Source organism: Garra rufa, chromosome 8 (genome assembly GCF_049309525.1).
Source record: "Garra rufa chromosome 8, GarRuf1.0, whole genome shotgun sequence".
NCBI lineage: Eukaryota > Metazoa > Chordata > Actinopteri > Cypriniformes > Cyprinidae > Garra > Garra rufa.
This window is the reverse complement of record NC_133368.1, coordinates 24,082,582-24,102,005: the sequence shown is the minus strand read 5'-3', so window position 1 is coordinate 24,102,005 and position 19,424 is coordinate 24,082,582. Positions and strand designations below refer to the sequence as shown.

The 19,424-nt window shown below is 35.8% G+C and overlaps 1 protein-coding gene across 1 annotated transcript; it reads right to left on the bottom strand.

The window, feature by feature from the left end:
- Window positions 1-1,446: 1,446 nt before the first annotated feature.
- Window positions 1,447-17,942, bottom strand: LOC141340703 (sodium-dependent multivitamin transporter-like). Its single transcript, XM_073845780.1, has 15 exons — window positions 17,502-17,942; window positions 16,151-16,216; window positions 15,743-15,794; window positions 15,581-15,648; window positions 14,827-14,981; window positions 14,552-14,692; window positions 9,197-9,326; window positions 8,151-8,239; window positions 7,951-8,063; window positions 7,786-7,853; window positions 7,565-7,651; window positions 6,575-6,747; window positions 6,257-6,360; window positions 3,787-3,908; window positions 1,447-3,692 (listed from the first exon to the last, which is right to left on the bottom strand). Exons 1-15 carry the CDS (start codon window positions 17,847-17,849, stop codon window positions 3,531-3,533), a joined length of 1,878 nt encoding a protein of 625 aa, XP_073701881.1. The 5' UTR covers window positions 17,850-17,942; the 3' UTR covers window positions 1,447-3,530.
- Between the last annotated feature and the right edge of the window lie 1,482 nt (window positions 17,943-19,424).

The window sequence follows — 19,424 nt, the reverse complement described above, 5'->3', positions numbered from 1 at the left end:
CACAAACTGCTTGACAATTGCATTTACAACACAATTAACTATACAAACTTGTGTAACCAACTATTTCCACACTGCATGTAGACTACTTCTGAGTAAAAGGCTGCGCGACGTGCGCGTTGCAGATTAATACACAGATGCGCAAGGGCATGGATATTAGTGGTGCAACGGATCACAAAACTCACGATTCGGATCACATCATGGATTTGGAGTCACGGATCGGATCATTTTTCGGATCAGCAAAAAACAAACAAAACAAAAAAGTTTGTTTTTTACTAATTACTGAATGCTTACTTTAAGTAGGCTACTTCTAATCCGCAGCAAACACTACTAGCTGAACTAATAAAGTCAGTAACAAAACAAGAACAATTACACAAATAACAAGTGTAAATGAATACAACATAAAGTTACTAATAAAATCAATAACCCTAGAATTCAAAAAAAAAAAATTTAATAATTAATTGTAAATAACTAGTGCTTCTCACTGCAGGTATTTATAGGATGCTGTCTCTTTAAGGCATAATGCACTTACCGACTACTGGCACGCATCTCTTTCTCAGCTGTTTCGGTTCACTGAAGACATAACCGACTGTGTTTACCAGAATACCAAAACGGGTATTAAGATATGACTTTGTATGTGTGTTTCCGTTCAAAAAGAAGTTGAAGAGGAATCAATCTGTGTGAATCGCGCCTCTCTCTGTCTCTCTCTCTCTCTGTGCGCGTGCTCTCTTCAGGTGTGTGCGTCGGCGTGCGTGTTCCCTTTTTAAATTGTTTGAATTGGTAAATTGGCAAGACAAAACATGTGCCAATTATAAACTTTTACTCTATGATGGTTAAATTTAACAGTTAATCCGCGAATCACATGCGTGCCGAACCGGTTTGGTCCGTACGGATCACGGATCATCATACACTCAATTCGGCTAGGTAGACATCCGCGCTAAACTATCAAGGTGAAGGTCATCACAGCTTACGTAGTTTAGACCCAGCTCCCAACCCAACTTTGAGAATAGATTAACGGCGATATTTTTTTTTATCGCCCGATAAGAGTCTCACGTTAACGCAGCACGTTAACGCCGATAACGGCCCACCTCTAACATTTTTATTCTGGAATTTAACTTCTTTTAAAAGAGCTAGCTTAAAAATGGCAAGACAGAGCATTACGGATCAGATCTGAATGAGAAGCGAACGAACGAGAAGTGGTGTAGTGATAAAAGGTGCCAGTATTTCTTGCGTTCAAAAAAGCAAGATTCTCTATTTTAACGCTTTTGTTTTAAAGACGCATCGCTCATGAGTGAAATGCTGCAAAGCAGCGAGATGTGTTGTGTTTACAGTGCGTTTACTTTGGAAAATAATTGAAAAAAAAAACAGCTAAGTGGAATGCAAAAACACATTCTGTGTGAACCAACTTCTTCCACACATGACAAAAATGATTCAACATGGGATGATTCTTTGAAAGACGAATGTTAAACTGAAACCTGTCAGCACACCAAGATGATGCACAACAATAAAGAACCCAAACAAACAAAAAAACACCAATGGATGTGAGACTTCAACAAACTGTTGACCCAGAGCGCATTACCTGAATATAATATATATAATATAACCGACTGCCTGTGCTTTTGAGATTGTGACAGGTTTAGAGAAAGCTTTCATTTCAGTCATAGGCACAACACAAGGACCTAGGAATCCTACAGCGACTACAAACGGTATGGCTTAAACTGAGGTCTGAATTTGAACTAGACAGCAAAGCACAGCACAGAAAATGTCACTATAACATCAAAAAATGAATCAAACTACGAGAAAACGAGTGCAACCAAATCAATCCATATGCTAATACTGAGAATTACGATTAGTAACTCGCACTGAGGTTTCAATTCTAAGCAGTTAGTCATGATACTATAACAAGTATCGTTACTTCAGTATCTAAGATCGAATATTTGAACAGGCTTTTATAACATTTAAAGAACTTGTCTACATCATGAAGAACATTTCTAACATGACCGTTTGCTAAACAATAATCCATACCAACATACAGTTAAGGTCAAAAGTTTACATCCCCCGTTCAGAATCTGGAAAATGATAATTATTTGGCCAAAATAAAATGGATTATACAAAATGCGTGTTACTGTTAATTTAGTACTGACCTGAATAGGATATCTGACATAAAATATGTTTATCTGATGATCCACAGCTGTATTTTTTTGTTTAGTGATAGTTGTTCATGAGTGCTTTGTTTGTCCTGAACAGTTACTGTCCGCAGTTCTACAGAAAAGTCTTCAGTTCCCTCAAATTCTTTGGTTTTCCAGCATTTTTGTGTATTTGAACCATTTCCAGCAATGACTTCACTGCACGATTTTGAGATCCATTTTTTCACACTTAGGACAACTATTACAGAAAGTTCAAGCGCTCACTGATGCTCCAGAAAGAAAACAATGCATTAAAAGCTGTGGATCAATCATGTAAGAACATAATCTTAAGAACCGAGGGGATGTAAACTTTTGAACAGGGTCATTTTTATAAATTCAGCTATATGTAAACATATTTTATGTGAAATATCTTATTCAGGTCAGTACTAAATAAACAGTAACTTGCTTTTTGTATGATCCCTCTTATTTTGGTAAAATAAATGAGCATTTTGCAGATTCTGAAAGGGGGGGGGGGGGTGTAAACTTTTGACCTCAACTGTAATATTTAATCTAGGCAAATTTTAACCTTTTTTTGAGATGTTAAAGTATAATTAGCCAGGTTCTCACAATGCAAAGCATCATGAGAAAAAAATGGCCCTATCAATGCTTCATTTGGGACGACGAAATGGCAAACTAAAGCAACGATCCAGTCACAAAACTAAATCATACATTCATATGAGGAGGCACTTGTCACAAACAATGGGCTTCAATGAGGGAACTAGATTAGATTTAGATTAGATGAGACTTCTTCATTGCAGATGGTCTTTTCATGGTCAAGCTAAAAGTTTACTACATTTACATTTGCAATATTAGCAATTCTTCATTCGCTGTAAACTTTTAACTCAGTTTAGGGAACGAACACATCGACAGTAGTGCTTTCAAGGCAAACAGAATGGAAAGGCTAATGTAGTGAGCTTTGGATGACACATAATCTTTGGGAGAAGAAAAACCCCAAAACTCGAATGGCACTGACATTGATCAACTACAGATTTGATTTGTGCAAACTGTGGTCTTTCTGGTGATAAACCATCCATTTTAAACCTGACCCTCAACTAAGTATTCTTGAGATTCAATTTAGGACATGTAAACTAAAAGATTTAGCAGATCACTTGAGTCTTGATTCATTCAAGATCTAAACATAATACAATTTTTATGACAGACCACTGACATCATAGAGTATCACATATAAACAAGACAACCCCTGCCTCCATCATTGGCAGTTGTGGGCACAGCGTATCAATATTGCAAAGGGCCCACAATACAAACCACAACTTGTGGACTGTTTTGGCATCGCAACTGACATTTTCTTTCTAGAGCCTGTTGGAAACTAAGACCCTTTAGGACATTTCACAAGGCTGTTTCCAATACCGTATGGGCCAGGTCGCAAGTAGGTTGGGCGGTTATCTGTTTGTCTTCGTCTTCCCTGAGCTTGTCTTCCTCTTTAGTGCAGGCAACACCGTTGCTCTCTTTCTGGGCCATCTGGTAAGGCTGATGGTCCAGGCCTTTGGACTATAGCATAGGCACAGACATACATAAGAATTCATAATTTGAAAGTGGCTTTTGATTGGTAAATGAAGCTCAGCTGAGCATTTAAGTGAGTTACCTTGTCTTCTAGTGGAGTAACACAGCAGAGTTTCTCCTTGTAGCGTTCGGGCAGAAAGAAAAGCAAATTGCCAAGTACAGGGTAAACCGTACCTGGGTTTAAGTCTTTCTCCTTCGAGGGCCCTTTGTGAATACAAAGCACAAAATTTATATACTATAATAATGTTGTTATTGTTAACTAATATTTAAATATTAACATATATTAAAAATAGCTTTTGGTAATAAAAAACTGAAATAACTGAAATTAGAAATGGTGCCTTGGTGTAAAATTGGAATAAAATTAAAACTACATTGGCATATAATCAAATAAAATTGACAAAATGTGACTAAAGTGTATATTAAAGGTGCCATAGAATGGAAAACTGTGTTCAGCTTGGCATAGTTGAATAATAACAGTTCAGTACATGGACATGACATACCATGAGTCTCAAACACCACCATTTCCTCCTTCTTATATAATTTTGGTATTTGCAAAAGACCACCGAAAAATAAGTCAATTCCAACATAACACCGACTATTACGCAACAGTCGCGATCGTTAATAGTTACGCCCCCAACATTTGCATCGCCCAATCATCAGTAACGTCAGTACATCAGTAAAACAAGGCGAGCCACTGAAGGGACATGGTTAGCTTAATGCTAGCGGTAGCCTGCACATAAGATTTTACTTTCCACATAAACAGAGAGATGAGTGCACTGATGATGGCCAATGATTTACAGATCCTGAGCATCACTAAAGCATCAACACTTGTGTGGTAAGTCCTTCTTGTTATACTACTCCGCTGCAGTATAAGGTTACGCAAAGCACATGCGATCACAGTAGTGAGAGTAAAACGACGCGGATTCAAAACGACAGATTCAACAAACCGCATATTAAAAGCGGCTAGAGTTAAATAAATAAAGCAGCCGTAATTAAATATACATTTCCTCCATGTGTTTCCTTAAAGCTGTGTGAGCGAGACGCTCTGTGAGACAGCCAATCAGAGCAGAGCATTTCATTCTAGGGACAAATCCTAGGGTTGTAAATGGACTTGTAAAGCCGTTTCTGGAGATTTTTTGCCCTTTCCTATGCCATATACCTTCTATGTAGATATCAGAGAACAATTTAAAATATTGTTTCAATGCATTCTGTGGCACCTTTGAAATAAAAGTGAATAATATGTGTAAAAAAATCATTAAAAATAACAATACTGTAATGGTATATTAATAACACTACAATAAAGTTGCTAATAATATCATTGTATAACCTAAACCAGAGATTTTTAATTTTTTTAATGCACTTACATAAAGCTGTTACTAAACTATATAGTATAAATGTATTTGTATAGCACTTTTATTTTATTATTCCAAAGCAACTTGATTCAACTAGATTTTCCACAAAACTCAAAAGTTTAGGATCAGTACGATTTTTAATGTTTTTTTATCCTCATCAAGGCTGCATTTACTTAATCAAAAATACAAAAATTTTATTTCAATGTAAAATAAATGTTTTCTACGTATATATATTTTAAAATGTTATTTACTCCTGTGATCAAAGCGGAATTTTCAACATCATTACTCCAGTCTTCAGTGTCACATGATCCTTTAGAAATCATTCTAATATGATGATTTATTATCAATGTAGAAATATTTTGTAACAATATAAACTACCATTTAAAAATGTGTGCTCTTTTTTATTTTTTGGAAAGAAATTAATACTTTTATTCAGCAAGGATGTGTTAAATTGATAAAAAGTAATAAATAGCAAAACCTCAATTGTTAGAAAAGATTTCTATTTTGAATAAATGCTGTTCCTTTTAACTTTTTATTCATCAAAGAATCCTGAAAAAAAGAATCACAGGTTCCAAAAAATAAAAAAAATATTAAGCAGCACAACTGTTTCCAACACTGATAAATAATAGTAATAAATCAGCATATTAGAATGATTTCTGAAGGATCATATGACATTGAACGCTGGAGTAATGGCTGATGAAAATTTAGCTTTGCATCACAGAAATAAATTATATTTTAAAATATATTAAAATAGAAAAACGTTATTTTAAACTGTAATATTATTTTACAATATTACAGTTTTTCTGTATTTTAAATCAAGTATATGCAGCCTTAATGAGCATAATTAAAAATGTACTGATACCAAACTTTTAAACAGCAGTGTATATTTTTTATTTCATTCTTTTAAAATACATTTTGCTTGTCCATTTCTCTGACATTTTATGCAGACCCAGTAGCACCCCCTTTGCGGACTGCAAAACATCTGAACAACTAAGATGATTTCCTTGTGCAATCTTGGACAATAAACTCTAACCTTATCTTAAAGGGATTTCACAGATTAAACAACAGACAAAGCCAAATCGATAAAGGCAAATTTATCAGTATTAAAACAAAACTTTAAACTTCTTTAAAGACTCATAAATAGACCTACATTATGATTAGACGATTAGAGTGTTTGATGTGTTTAGAAATACACTTTACCTGTGAGAAAGCTGACCACTAGTCCCACCAGCACAACCGTGGCAGAATTATGAGCACTGTACCACATGTATGACAAAGAATACAGAGCCTGAACTCCAGAAGGCCTAAGAAAACAAACAGATACAATGAATTATTAGATGTAATAGGTATATTACATTTATTTTGATACATTTACTCTATGAATGATTTATGTAGTTTTATGCAGTTTATGCAATTGGCCACAGAAGCTAAAATAATCAATTTCCGATTGGTCCAATGTAATCAAGCATTATAGAACAGGAATTTCCTGAGCAACATTACTACATTAAAAATATGAACCTGGGTTTAGGTGTGATGAGCGTTGTCATGATAGCTGTTGTCATGTTTCCTACATCAGGTATGACGGTGGCATTTATCACAGGTGATGCAGATGCAGACGTATGTGAAACAAAGCTGCCGATGCCGATCCAGAAAGCCATGACCAGCCCTGATGCCAGCCCAGCCAGAGCACCCTGAAAACACACTCAGTCCATGAAATCTAATCATACCAATAAATCATCCACCGAATTCCACTGAATGCATTAGTGACAAGATACTAAATTTAGAAAATGTATAAAACTGTTGAAAAATTTGGGGTCATTAAGATTTCTTTTAAAAACACTAATAGTTTTAATCAGCAGGCATGAACTAAACTGACCAAAAGTGTGATATTTAATTAATAATATTTCATAATACTATTGTATTTCTGATATTTACTGTATTTTGATCAAAAAAAGCAGCCTTGATGAGCATAAGAGACTTCTTACCAACCCTAAACAGTTGTGTATATACAATGTTGGCCAAAATTATTAGAACACTAGTATTTTCACCAGCTAAAAATGGTTTTAAGTCACTTATTTCTATCTTTTTCTGTAGTGTGTCATTGGGAAATTTCAGTTTACATTTCCATTACCGCATTTTTACAAAAGTGCTTAAAACTTTTAATAGTTCTGTAGCTTTGCAGGTAGGTTTCTTGAAGCATCTTAGAGACATTACTACAGTTCTTCTGGATTTAGTTTGTTCTGTTTCATTCCAGACAGACTGGATGATGATGAGATGAGATCAGTGTGGAGCACTGGCTGTTGTCAGACTCCTTGTGCAAACAAAAACCTCACTGGATTATTATAGTTAATGGCAAAATGAATGTTTAGAAATGTAAACTGATATTTCCTACTGACACACTACAGCAAAAGATAGAAAAAAATGACTTAAAACCATTTTAGCTGCTGAAAATACTAGTGTTCTAATAATTTTGGCCACCACTGTAGGTGGATGCTTTGTTTGACTTACAGTGGAATTAGCCCAAGGGAAAAACATCCCGAGACAGAAAAGGCCAAGAAGCGGTCCTCCCACCATCCCAAATATACTGAGTGCTGCCTAATGGTGTTAAACAAAACAGAAAATAAACATATAGATTACTGTTAACTGTATGAATATATTACACTATATTACACTTCGTATTTATTTCTATTTACTTCATTATTTCCATGATAGATAATCATGGACCTCACCTGCAGCACAGAGCCCATTAAGGAGGCGACGTACGCCATAGCCAGACACACAAGACCATAGGCAAGTGCTGTGGGGAAATTTAATGACAAAAAGGGGTGTCAAACGAGAACATTATAAGGGGTGCAGATGGACCACTTTTAGACAGTTACTGAAATTTAGCTTACCTAACGCTTTCGATAAGATGGTGGCACGGGCCTCTGTCATGGGTGATACGTGAGGTTTGATCAGGTCCTCCATGGTAACCGTTGCCAGGGAGTTGAAGGCAGATGAGATTGTGCTGTAAGAAAAATTGGACACCATTTAAAGAAAGAATCTTAAAAAAAATTGTATTAGGAGAAATTGTCATCACAAAATCTGGTGATACCTGAGAGCTCCACTAAACAGGCAGGCAACAAACAGTCCTGGTAAACCAGGAAGGTCTTGCAACACATCCATTACAAAATACAGCACCATCTGCAGATGGAGAGAGATATAGAGAGTGACTTTCACACACAAGAACCTCAGTAATGGTGTTTCCACTGAGGAGGCAAGGGAGGCAATGCCTCCTCAAAATGTTGGATGAGAAAAATTCGTAGTACAAAAAATAGTCTCTCTCGCCTCCCCTGAGCCCACTGAGTTTTAACAGACCTCCTAAAGTGTGTGGTGAGTTTGGTGGGGGGTAATTGAGAATGAATGGGGGAAAGTCACATGAGAGGAGGCAATGCCTCCATCCTGATATAATTGGATATGACTGGTTATGATCGGCTATGATTGATTCATGCGATAAATCTAAATGAAGTCTGAATGAACAATATATTGTTGTTAATGGAATGGAATGAAATTCAAAAAAAGTAAGTAAACAACTCACACACTTAGATATAACCACTTTATGTCAAAATAAACTTGAAATGGCCTGAAAACATGATCCGTGGGAGTTTTTAGTGATTAATCAGCTTGGTGAAAGGTAAATTAAATCTCTGTGTCTGTGACCAATATTTACTGAGCTTTGATGACTGATGATTTGAAAAATTCAAAATTAGTTAGAAGTTATCTATTAAAAAGAATAGCTGAACATAAGTTCACAAATACAATATATTGTTTAAATTGTTACTGCTTTGAGTTAATATTTTGGAATAAATATTAAATGCTTAAAAACACTAACTTGATGAGATTTATACTTGGCATTAATAAATACAACATTGATTACATTATTAATGTAAAAATATCAAAGATTTTTTCATTATTCAGTGATGAAATCAAAAGATCATAAGCTTCTAAAATGAAAGATCAAAAGTTCTAAAATGCTGTGCATTTATTTGAAACCGTCACATTATAAATGTCTTCACTGTCAATTTTGATCAATTTTATTATATCCATGCTGAATACAAGTATTTATTTCTATCAAAAATTGTATATTTTTTTGTATCTGACCTGGTCATTACTTTTGACGTAGCCCTGATCCAGCGGGCTCTCTTCCCCATATCGAGCGTACATAACCAGACCCATTAAACAGCCCATTGTGAGTACAATCTGCTGACATGGGAACACTGCATAACAGGACCTGGAAAACACCCCAGAAAACACTTCAAAATGTACTGGCCACAAATATTAAACAAATATTATCCACCAAAATACAACTAATAATACAAGATGTCAATCGGCTGCTCTGAAACCAGAATAAAAATTCCAGAATAAAAAATTCCTGATAATTTCTTTACCCCCATGTCATCCAGGATATTGATGCATATCTTTCTTCAGTCGCAAAGAAAATTTGAGGTAAACATTCCAGGATTTTTCTTCATATAGTGGACTTCAATGGTGGCCAACGGGTTGAAAGGTCCAGACTGCAGTTTCAATGCAGCTTCAAAGTGCATACGTACAGTCGTGGCCAAAAGTTTTGAGATTGACACAAATATTAGTTTTCACAAAGTTTGCTGCTAAACTGCTTTTAGATCTTTGTTTCAGTTGTTTCTGTGATGTACTGAAATATAATTACAAGCACTTCATACGTTTCAAAGGCTTTTATCGACAATTACATGACATTTATGCAAAGAGTCAGTATTTGCAGTGTTGGCCCTTCTTTTTCAGGACCTCTGCAATTTGACTGGGCATGCTCTCAATCAACTTCCTGGCCAAATCCTGACTGATAGCAACCCATTCTTTCATAATCACTTCTTGGAGTTTGTCAGAATTAGTGGGGTTTTGTTTGTCCACCCGCCTCTTGAGGATTGACCACAAGTTCTCAATGGGATTAAGATCTGGGGAGTTTCCAGGCCATGGACCCAAAATTTCAACGTTTTGGTCCCCGAGCCACTTAGTTATCACTTTTGCCTTATGGCACGGTGCTCCATCGTGCTGGAAAATGCATTGCTCTTCACCAAACTGTTGTTGGATTGTTGGAAGAAGTTGCTGTTGGAGGGTGTTTTGGTACCATTCTTTATTCATGGCTGTGTTTTTGGGCAAAATTGTGAGTGAGCCCACTCCCTTGGGTGAGAAGCAACCCCACACATGAATGGTCTCAGGATTAGGCATGGGATGATAACCGGTTTCAAGGTTTACCGCGGTTTGAAAAAGTCACGGTTTCAAAACCGGAAACAAAAAAAGTTATACCGTTCCTACGATATGCGCATTTTCTGTGTCAAAGTGAAAGCGCAGGACTCCCTACTAGGTTGTGTGTGTGCGTCCCTGCAGAGAAAACAATGCAGCCCCTCCCCCACCGGTTAGTGCTCAAGCGCGTGTCTGTGTTTGTGCACGTGATCCACAGTCAGTGAGATTCAGCAGTAATATAAGTTCAGGACGGCCAAAGGAGGTGAACCCCCACAACACAGAGTGGGGAATAGCAGACTATATGTTCTAATTTTACGTTTCTGTGAACTTTAGCACAACAATTAAGCTAAAGTGAAATCACGTCTTTGCTTTTAAGCCTTCTGTCACGTTAAACAGTCCCTCCAGTTTTTCGCGATTCTGCGATCGCTGAATTTAATGCAAAATCAACAAAATGTCGCATTTTTTTGCGATCCTGCATAATTTGTCATTTAACCGCAAAATAATCGCAAAAAATGGTTATTCAAATATTTCAATAAAAATTTTTTTTATATATATATTTATATATATATATATATATATATATATATATATATATATATATATATATATATATATATATATATATATATATATATATCATGTTGATAAAGACGCTGCTCACGTGATGTCTGTGAGCTGTCTGTCTGCAGGGCTTGCAAGATCGATGTCCCGTGGGCTATTGTGTTTTTCAGTCGAGCTACCAAAATGTTTCACTGGCCTGCCGACCCGCTATCGTAAAGTAGAGGGCTTCTGTTGTTGCAAATGGAACGCCATAAAAGTTTTGAATTTGTTAAATAGTATAAGAAAAGTCTTAATTATAATTTTAAAAGCTAGGGACGGAAAGACGAATCTAAAGGCAATGATGTCATTGAATAAATATGAGCCCTGCACATTTCAAAGTCAAAACGCAGCACTGATGTCTTTAAATGAATGTATCCGAGTAGAACCGACTGTCCTCAGAAACGTGTCGTTGGCATTTTCATTTCATGCTGATAAAACAGCGTTAAAGCTGATTTGTATACAGCCGTTACTAGGGAAACGATAATATTTCAGCGCTCCTAAAGCGCCCCCTTGTGACAGAATTTTAATTTTAATTTTTTAGAATTTTTTCCAATACATTTTTCAGCTGTTTATTTTTATGCAGCAAACACATAGGGTTTTTAATGTGCCTTCTAAAAAATCTAAACAATTAAGACAGTAATATTTATGTTTTAAATAAATATGATAAATTATATACTTTATTTATCCCTTTTAATGGTATAAAGGCTGAAATGCCATTGTATAAGATATTGTTTTTGTGTGAATCTGTATCTGAATTATAAATCATGTCATTTTATGACCTAAAATTCTACCTTACATTGTCCAACCCCACTCATTCTGTTCATTTTACTTGTGCAGCTCTTAAAAAGGATCATACATTGCTTTAAATTGATATTTAAAAATTCTGCAGATACACTAAAGAGTGAAATAAAATTTCTTCCTTGATATTTGTTTATATTTGTGTATTGAAAACATATTTGATTGACATTTAGACTCCTGTTTGAATTTCTATATTTAAAAAAAAAATTAAAAAGCTTTTTTATTTGGGCTAGTTCAATTAATTTTTGGGCTACCAAAATGTAAAGAGTACCTGAGATGCGACTGAAATGAAGTAGGCTATGTACAGTATAAATTTCTACACCTGCTGTTAATGTTTACTAAGGTCACATAAGAATATTGCCCATAGGTTATTTTAAAAGTTCAAATGTATCAGAATAAACAAATTTTATGTTTGATTTGTGTTATGTATGATAATTGAGCCTCTAACATAATACCTAATATGGTAAATGTGATGTCCTAATTATTAATAAATAAATTAAATAATTAAATAAATCGCAAAATTTTTCGCAAATTTCTAGGACTTGCCACCACAAAATTTATAATTTTCATCGCAAAAATCACAAAAACAAATCGTGAAATCCTGGAGGGACTGGTTAAAGGTGCAGTGTGTAGGTTTTGTGGCATCTAGCGGCGAGATTGTGAATTGCAGCAGAGTACCGCTCACCCCTCCCTTTACAGAACTACGGAAGCCGATACAGGATTTAAATCTCACCTTTGACAGCAACGAATAGTGAGATTTCTTTTAAAATGTAATTTAAGGAATTATATTAACTTTATCATTCAATAAAACTATGTTATTGTGAATATTGCTTGTTCATCATTGTGTCAGTGTTTTTTTCGCAAGCTGATTCTATGTTAATAAAAACATAATGGTTAATTAAGGTCTTTATGCACCCCTGAAAACATAGTTATTGCACCACTGTCTAGAGATCATCTTAAATATTACACGGGGCACCTTTAACACAAGTGACTGCAATTTAATTTAATTAAAAAGATTCAATTATTTATTTTAATTATTTTGCCTTCTGTTCCATGTTACAAAATGTTCTATATGTTTCCTAAAATAAAATATACTGTAATCCGTTTGGGGAAAAAAAGGTTGTTTTTTTACCCAGACATTTAAATGTAACATTGTAGAGCAGTGATTACAATACCGTAATACCGTGAAACCGTGATATTTTTATCCAAGGTTATCATACCGTCAGAATCTTATACCGGCCCATGCCTACTCAGGATGCTTTACTGTTGGCATGACACAGGACTGATGGTAGCGCTCACCTTTTCTTCTCCGGACAAGCCTTTTTCCAGATGCCCCAAACAATCGGAAAGAGGCTTCATCGGAGAATATGACTTTGCCCCAGTCCTCAGCAGTCCATTCGCCATACTTTTTGCAGAAGATCAATCTGTCCCTGATGTTTTTGTTTTTGGAGAGAAGTGGCTTCTTTGCTGCCCTTCTGGACACCTGGCCATCTTCCAAAAGTCTTGGCCTCACTGTACGTGCAGATGCGCTCACACCTGCCTGCTGCCATTCCTGAGCAAGCTCTGCACTGGTGGCACTCCGATCCCGCAGCTGAATCCTCTTTAGGAGACGATCCTGGCGCTTGCTGGACGTTCTTGGGCGCCCTGAAGCCTTCTTAACAAGAATTGAACCTCTTTCCTTGAAGTTCTTGATGATCCTATAAATTGTTGATTTAGGTGCAATCTTAGTAGCCACAATATCCTTGCCTGTGAAGCCATTTTTATGCAACGCAATGATGGATGCACGCATTTCTTTGCAGGTCACCATGGTTAACAATGGAAGAACAATGATTTCAAGCATCACCCTCCTTTTAACATGTCAAGTCTGCCATTCTAACCCAATCAGCCTGACATAATGATCTCCAGCCTTGTGCTCGTCAACATTCTCACCTGAGTTAACAAGACGATTACTGAAATGATCTCAGCAGGTCCTTTAATGACAGCAATGAAATGCAGTGGAAAGTTTTTTTTTCGGGATTAAGTTAATTTTCATGGCAAAGAAGGACTATGCAGTTCATCTGATCACTCTTCATAACATTCTGGAGTATATGCAAATTGCTATTATAAAAACTTAAGCAGCAACTTTTCCAATTTCCAATATTTATGTAATTCTCAAAACTTTTGGCCACGACTGTACTTTGTGCACTCTGTTTTAATACAGTTAGTGTATTTTAAAAAACTCCATCTCATTTTCTCCTCCAACTTCAAAATCGCCCTACATCGCTGTCGTACCTTTTTTTAAAGGGCGTTTGACCTTCTTTGCACAATCCCTTTGTAAACACTGGTTCGGTACTTCTGCAGCGATGTAGGATGAATTTTTGAAGTTGGAGGAGAAAATGAGATGGGAGTTTTTCGACACACCCAAACTGTCTTGAATGCAAATGCACAGAGTACGCATGCGCAACGCAGAGCTAGGCAAGAGGACCATTTGAGCTTAAAAAGTATAGAAATTGTAATTTTTTTAGACAATAACCAATCATACACTAGATAAGGACCGTATTCCTCTGCTGGGATCGTTTAGAGCCCTTTGAAGTTGCAGTGAAACTGCATTTTTTATCTTCAAACCGTTGAGCACCATTGAAGTCCACTATATTGAGAAAAATCCTGGAAAGTTTTCCTAAAAAAAACTTTTTTGCGACTGAAGAAAGAAAGACATGGGGGTGAGTAAATTATCAGGAACTCTTTATTTTGGAAGTGGAGTAATCCTTTGTTTTATGTAGAAAGGTTGCATAAAACAACTTCACAGTTTCAGATTCTATTGACTTAACCAGAGTGCAGAAGAGCAGAAGAGTGTTTTCTTACATGATGGCCTCTTTTTCTGAGCGGGAGCTGAGGTATCTCTGGACCTGAGCCTGATTTACTCCATACAGGGCCAGCATGAGAAAAACGCCCCCTACTCCCAGAGTCCAGAATGTGTGTCTCTCTAAAGGGTCAGGGTTCAGGCTGCCATGGGGACCACAAAACAAAGAATGTGGGTTTCAATTACAGTTCTGGTATTTGGAACAGTGTTGGGTAGATAATCTTAAAGGAACCGTTTAGATATATGATACAAAATGATTTAAAATCACATCACTTACTCCAGGCCTGAGATACGGCTACCGTTTTGTGCTTTTCTCCATACTTCAGCGATGCCACCTGCCTGATGGGTGCCCACTATAATCACTGCCAGCTGCCCCGCAAACATCACGACTGTCTGGAACACATCTGTCCAGATCACCGCTTTCAAACCACCCTGGAGCAGAGAGGAGAAAAGAGGAACAGGTGTGTTATTATCAATATGTACATTATGCATTTTTTAAGGGACAGTTCACCCACAGACACAGAAGAGAAGAAGATACTTTTTTTTAAGTTATTTTTGTTTTCTTTGTGCACAAAAAGTATTCTTGTAGTGTCATAAAATTACAATTGAACCACTGATGTCACATGAACTATTTTAATGATGTCCTTACTACCTTTCTGAGGCTTAAACGTGTCAGTTGCATTGCTGTCTATGCAGGGTTAGGGTCAAAAATATCTTAATTTGTGTTCTGAAGATAAATTTATGTCTTACGGGTTTGGAACGACATGAGGATGAGTAATTAATGACAGAACTTTCATTTTTGAGTGAACTAACCCTTTAAAGTTAAAAAAAAATGCTCACATAGTCTATATTCATTTAATCAAAAATCAAAAACAGAAATATTCCATAACATCCTAAATCTCTTTTCTGTCACTTATGATTAATTAAATGCATCCCTGCTGATTAAAAGTAATGATTTTTTTTTTAAACTGAAACATTCATTGTTTTGCTGACCCTATACATTTATAAAATGATGTATGTCTCTAACTTACCAATGCTGTATAAAGCGTGCACACCAGTCCCATAGCCAGCACTGCCCCCCAAAGGTCAAAACCTGTTACTGTGATCACAAACACATTCAAACAAACATTTACAAGAGGAAAAATATGGAACTGCTGATCTGATATACATCAGTGTTCAATAGTCTCAAATACCTGCATTAAGTGCAAGTGCTGGAGCATACAGAACAACTCCCATATAGATCACCTGCATAAAAAAAAAACATAAACAGACAGATAAAACAGCTGAAATGCTTTTCTGCAAGCAAACATGATTGTTTTAGGACATAGTAACTTGTTTCTCTGAACTTCCCCATGCCTAGTAACTGATAGTTTTGAGAATCATTACACTTTAGTTCAACAAAGCTGAGTAAAATATTGTCCATATCAGTGGGGGGTCAGAATAAGTTTGTAGGTGAAAGATCACGTTTGTATACTGACAACAGGGTGTCTTTGTGCCTAACAAAACTGGAGTAAAAGACAATATTACTTTAGATTATTAGATTATACTCCTAAAGGTTTTAATATCCTATTGCACACGTTCAGGTGCTAAACACAACTCACCATCTGAAAGATGAAGGTCAGAGTGCCACATATCCGAACACTTTTACTGAAACGAAGCTCCAGATACTATGAAGAGAAAAAAGAAGACAAGAATTGAATACAAACAGAAACAGTGTACAATTACAAATATTACAAAAGTATGTTCAGTTGTCTAAATGGATAGAGATGGATTCATCAAGGGTATATTAAATTGATCAAATGTGACCCTGGACCACAAAACCAGTTGTAAGTAGCAAGGGTATATTTGGAGCAATAGCCAACAATACATTGTATGAGTCAAAATTATCGACTTTTCTTCTATGCCAAAAATCATTAGGATATTAAGTAAAGATCATGTTCCATGAAGATATTTTATAAGTTTCCTACTGTAAATAAAATCAAAACATAATTTTTCATCAGTAATAGGCATTGCTAAGAACTTAATTTAGACAACTTTAAAGGTGATTTTCTCAATATTTAGCTTTTTTGCACCCTCAGATTCCAGATTTTCAAATAGTTGTATCTGGGCCAAATATTATCCTATCCTTACAAATCATACATCAATGGAAATATTTATTCAGCTTTCAGATGTATACATCTCAATTTGGTTTTGTTGTCCAGGGTCACAAATGTAATAATTTCTAAAAACAGTGGTACTGAACATCTTTTTTTACTATAATAAAATAGTATATTTTGATTTCTAAAATGCTTGATTTTGATCCCTAAATCCTTAAAGGGATAGTTCACCCAAAAATGAAAACTCTGTCATTAATATACTTAAAATATTGTTCCAAACCAATAAGAGATTTGTTCATCTTCGGAACAAAAATTAAGATATTTTTGATGAAATCCGAGAGCTTTCTGACTCTGCAAAGAGACCAATACAACTACCACATTCAAGGCCCAGAAAGGTAGTAAGGACATCAATAAAATAGTCCATGTGACATCAGTGGTTTAACCTTAATTTTATGAAGATAGAGAATAGACAAGAATACTTTCTGTGTGAAAAGAAACCAAAACGACTTTATTCAACAATTTCCATGTCAGTCTTCGATGTAGTGTGATGTAGTGTTGAACCACTGATGTCACATGGACTATTTTCTTCTTTACTACCTTTCTCGGCCTTGAATGTGTCAGTTGCTATCTATGCAGGGTCAGAAAGCTCTCAGATTTCATCAAAAATATCTTAATTTGTGTTCCAAAGATGAACAAAGGTCTTACAGGTTTAGACATACGTGTGATGAATTAATAACAGAATTTTTCCTTTAAAATTCATATGATTCATTTACAGAGAACCAACTCCGATTCCCAAATGGTGACACATACTCTAGTCTCTCAAACAAACAAATACAGTGAATTTCTAAAGTGCTACCTGATACGCGCTGCTAAGGCGGAGCCGATAGAAGACAGGTATGAAAATGTGCGCAGGGATAAGCAGGCCCAGGAAATAGGAGCAGCCCAGGAACCAGTATTGTGTGCCATGTGTGTAAACCTCAGACGGGGCACCCAGGATGGCCACCGCTGACTGAAAGGTGGCCAGCAGCGAAAGAGACACGGGAAGGCATCGCATGCTGCGGTCGGCCAGCAGGAACTCCTGTGTGGTCCTCTGACGACCCCCTGAGAAGGCGTAGAAAAGGCCGATTCCTGCGGAGGCCACTAGCAGCACGACGAAAATCACATAATCCACCGTGCCAAAGTGCATTTGGACTGTGTCTCCCATGATGCCGTGAGGTGTGGGGAGGAGCACACTGGATGCTCAGTAAATGGTCAGTGGAGAGTTAAACACTGGGTCATCATGAAGAATTCCAGGTGACTTGCTATGAAAAAAATTAAAAGACTTTTTAGGAGAAAATCCAAGGAAACATTTACATTTGCAGTGCACAATTCATAAAACTCATAAAAGACACAATATATTCTTAAATAACATTTTGGCACATTTATAGATATATAAATAAAGTAAGTTAAAGTCCCAATTAAATGGAAATAGCAACAAATCTTTTCTTCCATATTGTGATGTACATCTGAGTGTAATTAATTATTAAAAAACAAACTTCTCATTAATCAGGGTTTCTGCAGATATGAACAAGTGAAATTTAAGACTTTTTAAGACCTTTTTAATACCACTTTATATGAAATTTAAGACCTAAACCTGTAATGGAAATAGATATTATATTACATGCATATGTGATACTTAATGTGTTTAATGTAAAAAGTAAACAAAATTTCATGGCTGTCATAAATTAAATTTATTACTACGATATACAGTGAACTTTCCATATAAGCAGATACTATTCCACACAAAATATCCCCATAAAAGTACCACTAGAAATATCTGATGTAAAAAAAAAAATTCTGAAGCGATTTTTTTTTTTTTACTTTTGAAATGTATGCGTACCTTTGAAATTTATTTTATGAATTTATCAATAAATTCTAAATGTCTGTTAGCAGTGAGATTACATAATTTACACTGCAAAATTAAAAGTGAGATTAATGTTTTAAATACATTTATTGATTTATAAATATATTTATTAGAAATGTTATATAAATACTTCGATTCTGTCTGAAGACGCAGTAACTTCCACAGAGGGAGAAAAAAATCTACAGTTGTTAGCAACTGGCCTTAGTCAAGCCCTACATTCAGTTTTTCCAAGCCCAGTATCGCTAAACTTGCACTTCCTCATAGCTAAAAAATTAAATCCATTTGACTTCTGCGGTACAATCAGAGAGAGACTCGCGCCAATAACAGAAAGCTGATTATATTTGGAATAGTGAAATAAAGAACTACAACACCACGGAAACAACAGAAAGAGAATTTAAATGAGCATTAGAGGTAGCGTTACATGGACATCGGAAAAATAAGACCTGTGTAAAATTATTTAAGACCTAGAACAGCGAATTTAAGACTTTTTAAGGCCTAAAATTTTGATTTTTAAATTTTAGACTTTTTAAGACCCCGCGGAAACCCTGATTAATGGTAATACTATTTTGCTGCTGAAAATGGCCAATAATTGTCATGTTTTGGGCTGTACTAATTGGTCGGACTGGAAAAAAACATGTGGAGTACTATACACTGCCAAAAGTTTGAACAAATCAAGGATAAGAGTGTAAAAAAACTGTCTGAGGAACATAGGACATTTGTGGTTGGCCAAACTGAACCAAGATTTCCAGGGCAAAAATCTTGACAACATTCATGTTTGTTCTTATCATTTCCGGTCAGGTAGGTGAAATATTAGGCTAATATCTTAATTAATACTGCTTGTATGTATCCACCTCTAATAACTAGTTTAGTCAAATT

What these genes read in the sequence shown, in the direction of transcription:
- LOC141340703 (XM_073845780.1), bottom strand. Translation starts at nt 17,849, where the DNA reads ATGGGAGACACAGTCCAAATGCACTTTGGCACGGTGGATTATGTGATT. An exon ending in TGACCTTCATCTTTCAGATG is followed by an intron (nt 15,795 to 16,150) that starts GTGAGTTGTGTT and finishes TTTTTTATGCAG; the next exon opens with GTGATCTATATGGGAGTTGT. An exon ending in ACGTCAAAAGTAATGACCAG is followed by an intron (nt 8,240 to 9,196) that starts GTCAGATACAAA and finishes CTCCATCTGCAG; the next exon opens with ATGGTGCTGTATTTTGTAAT.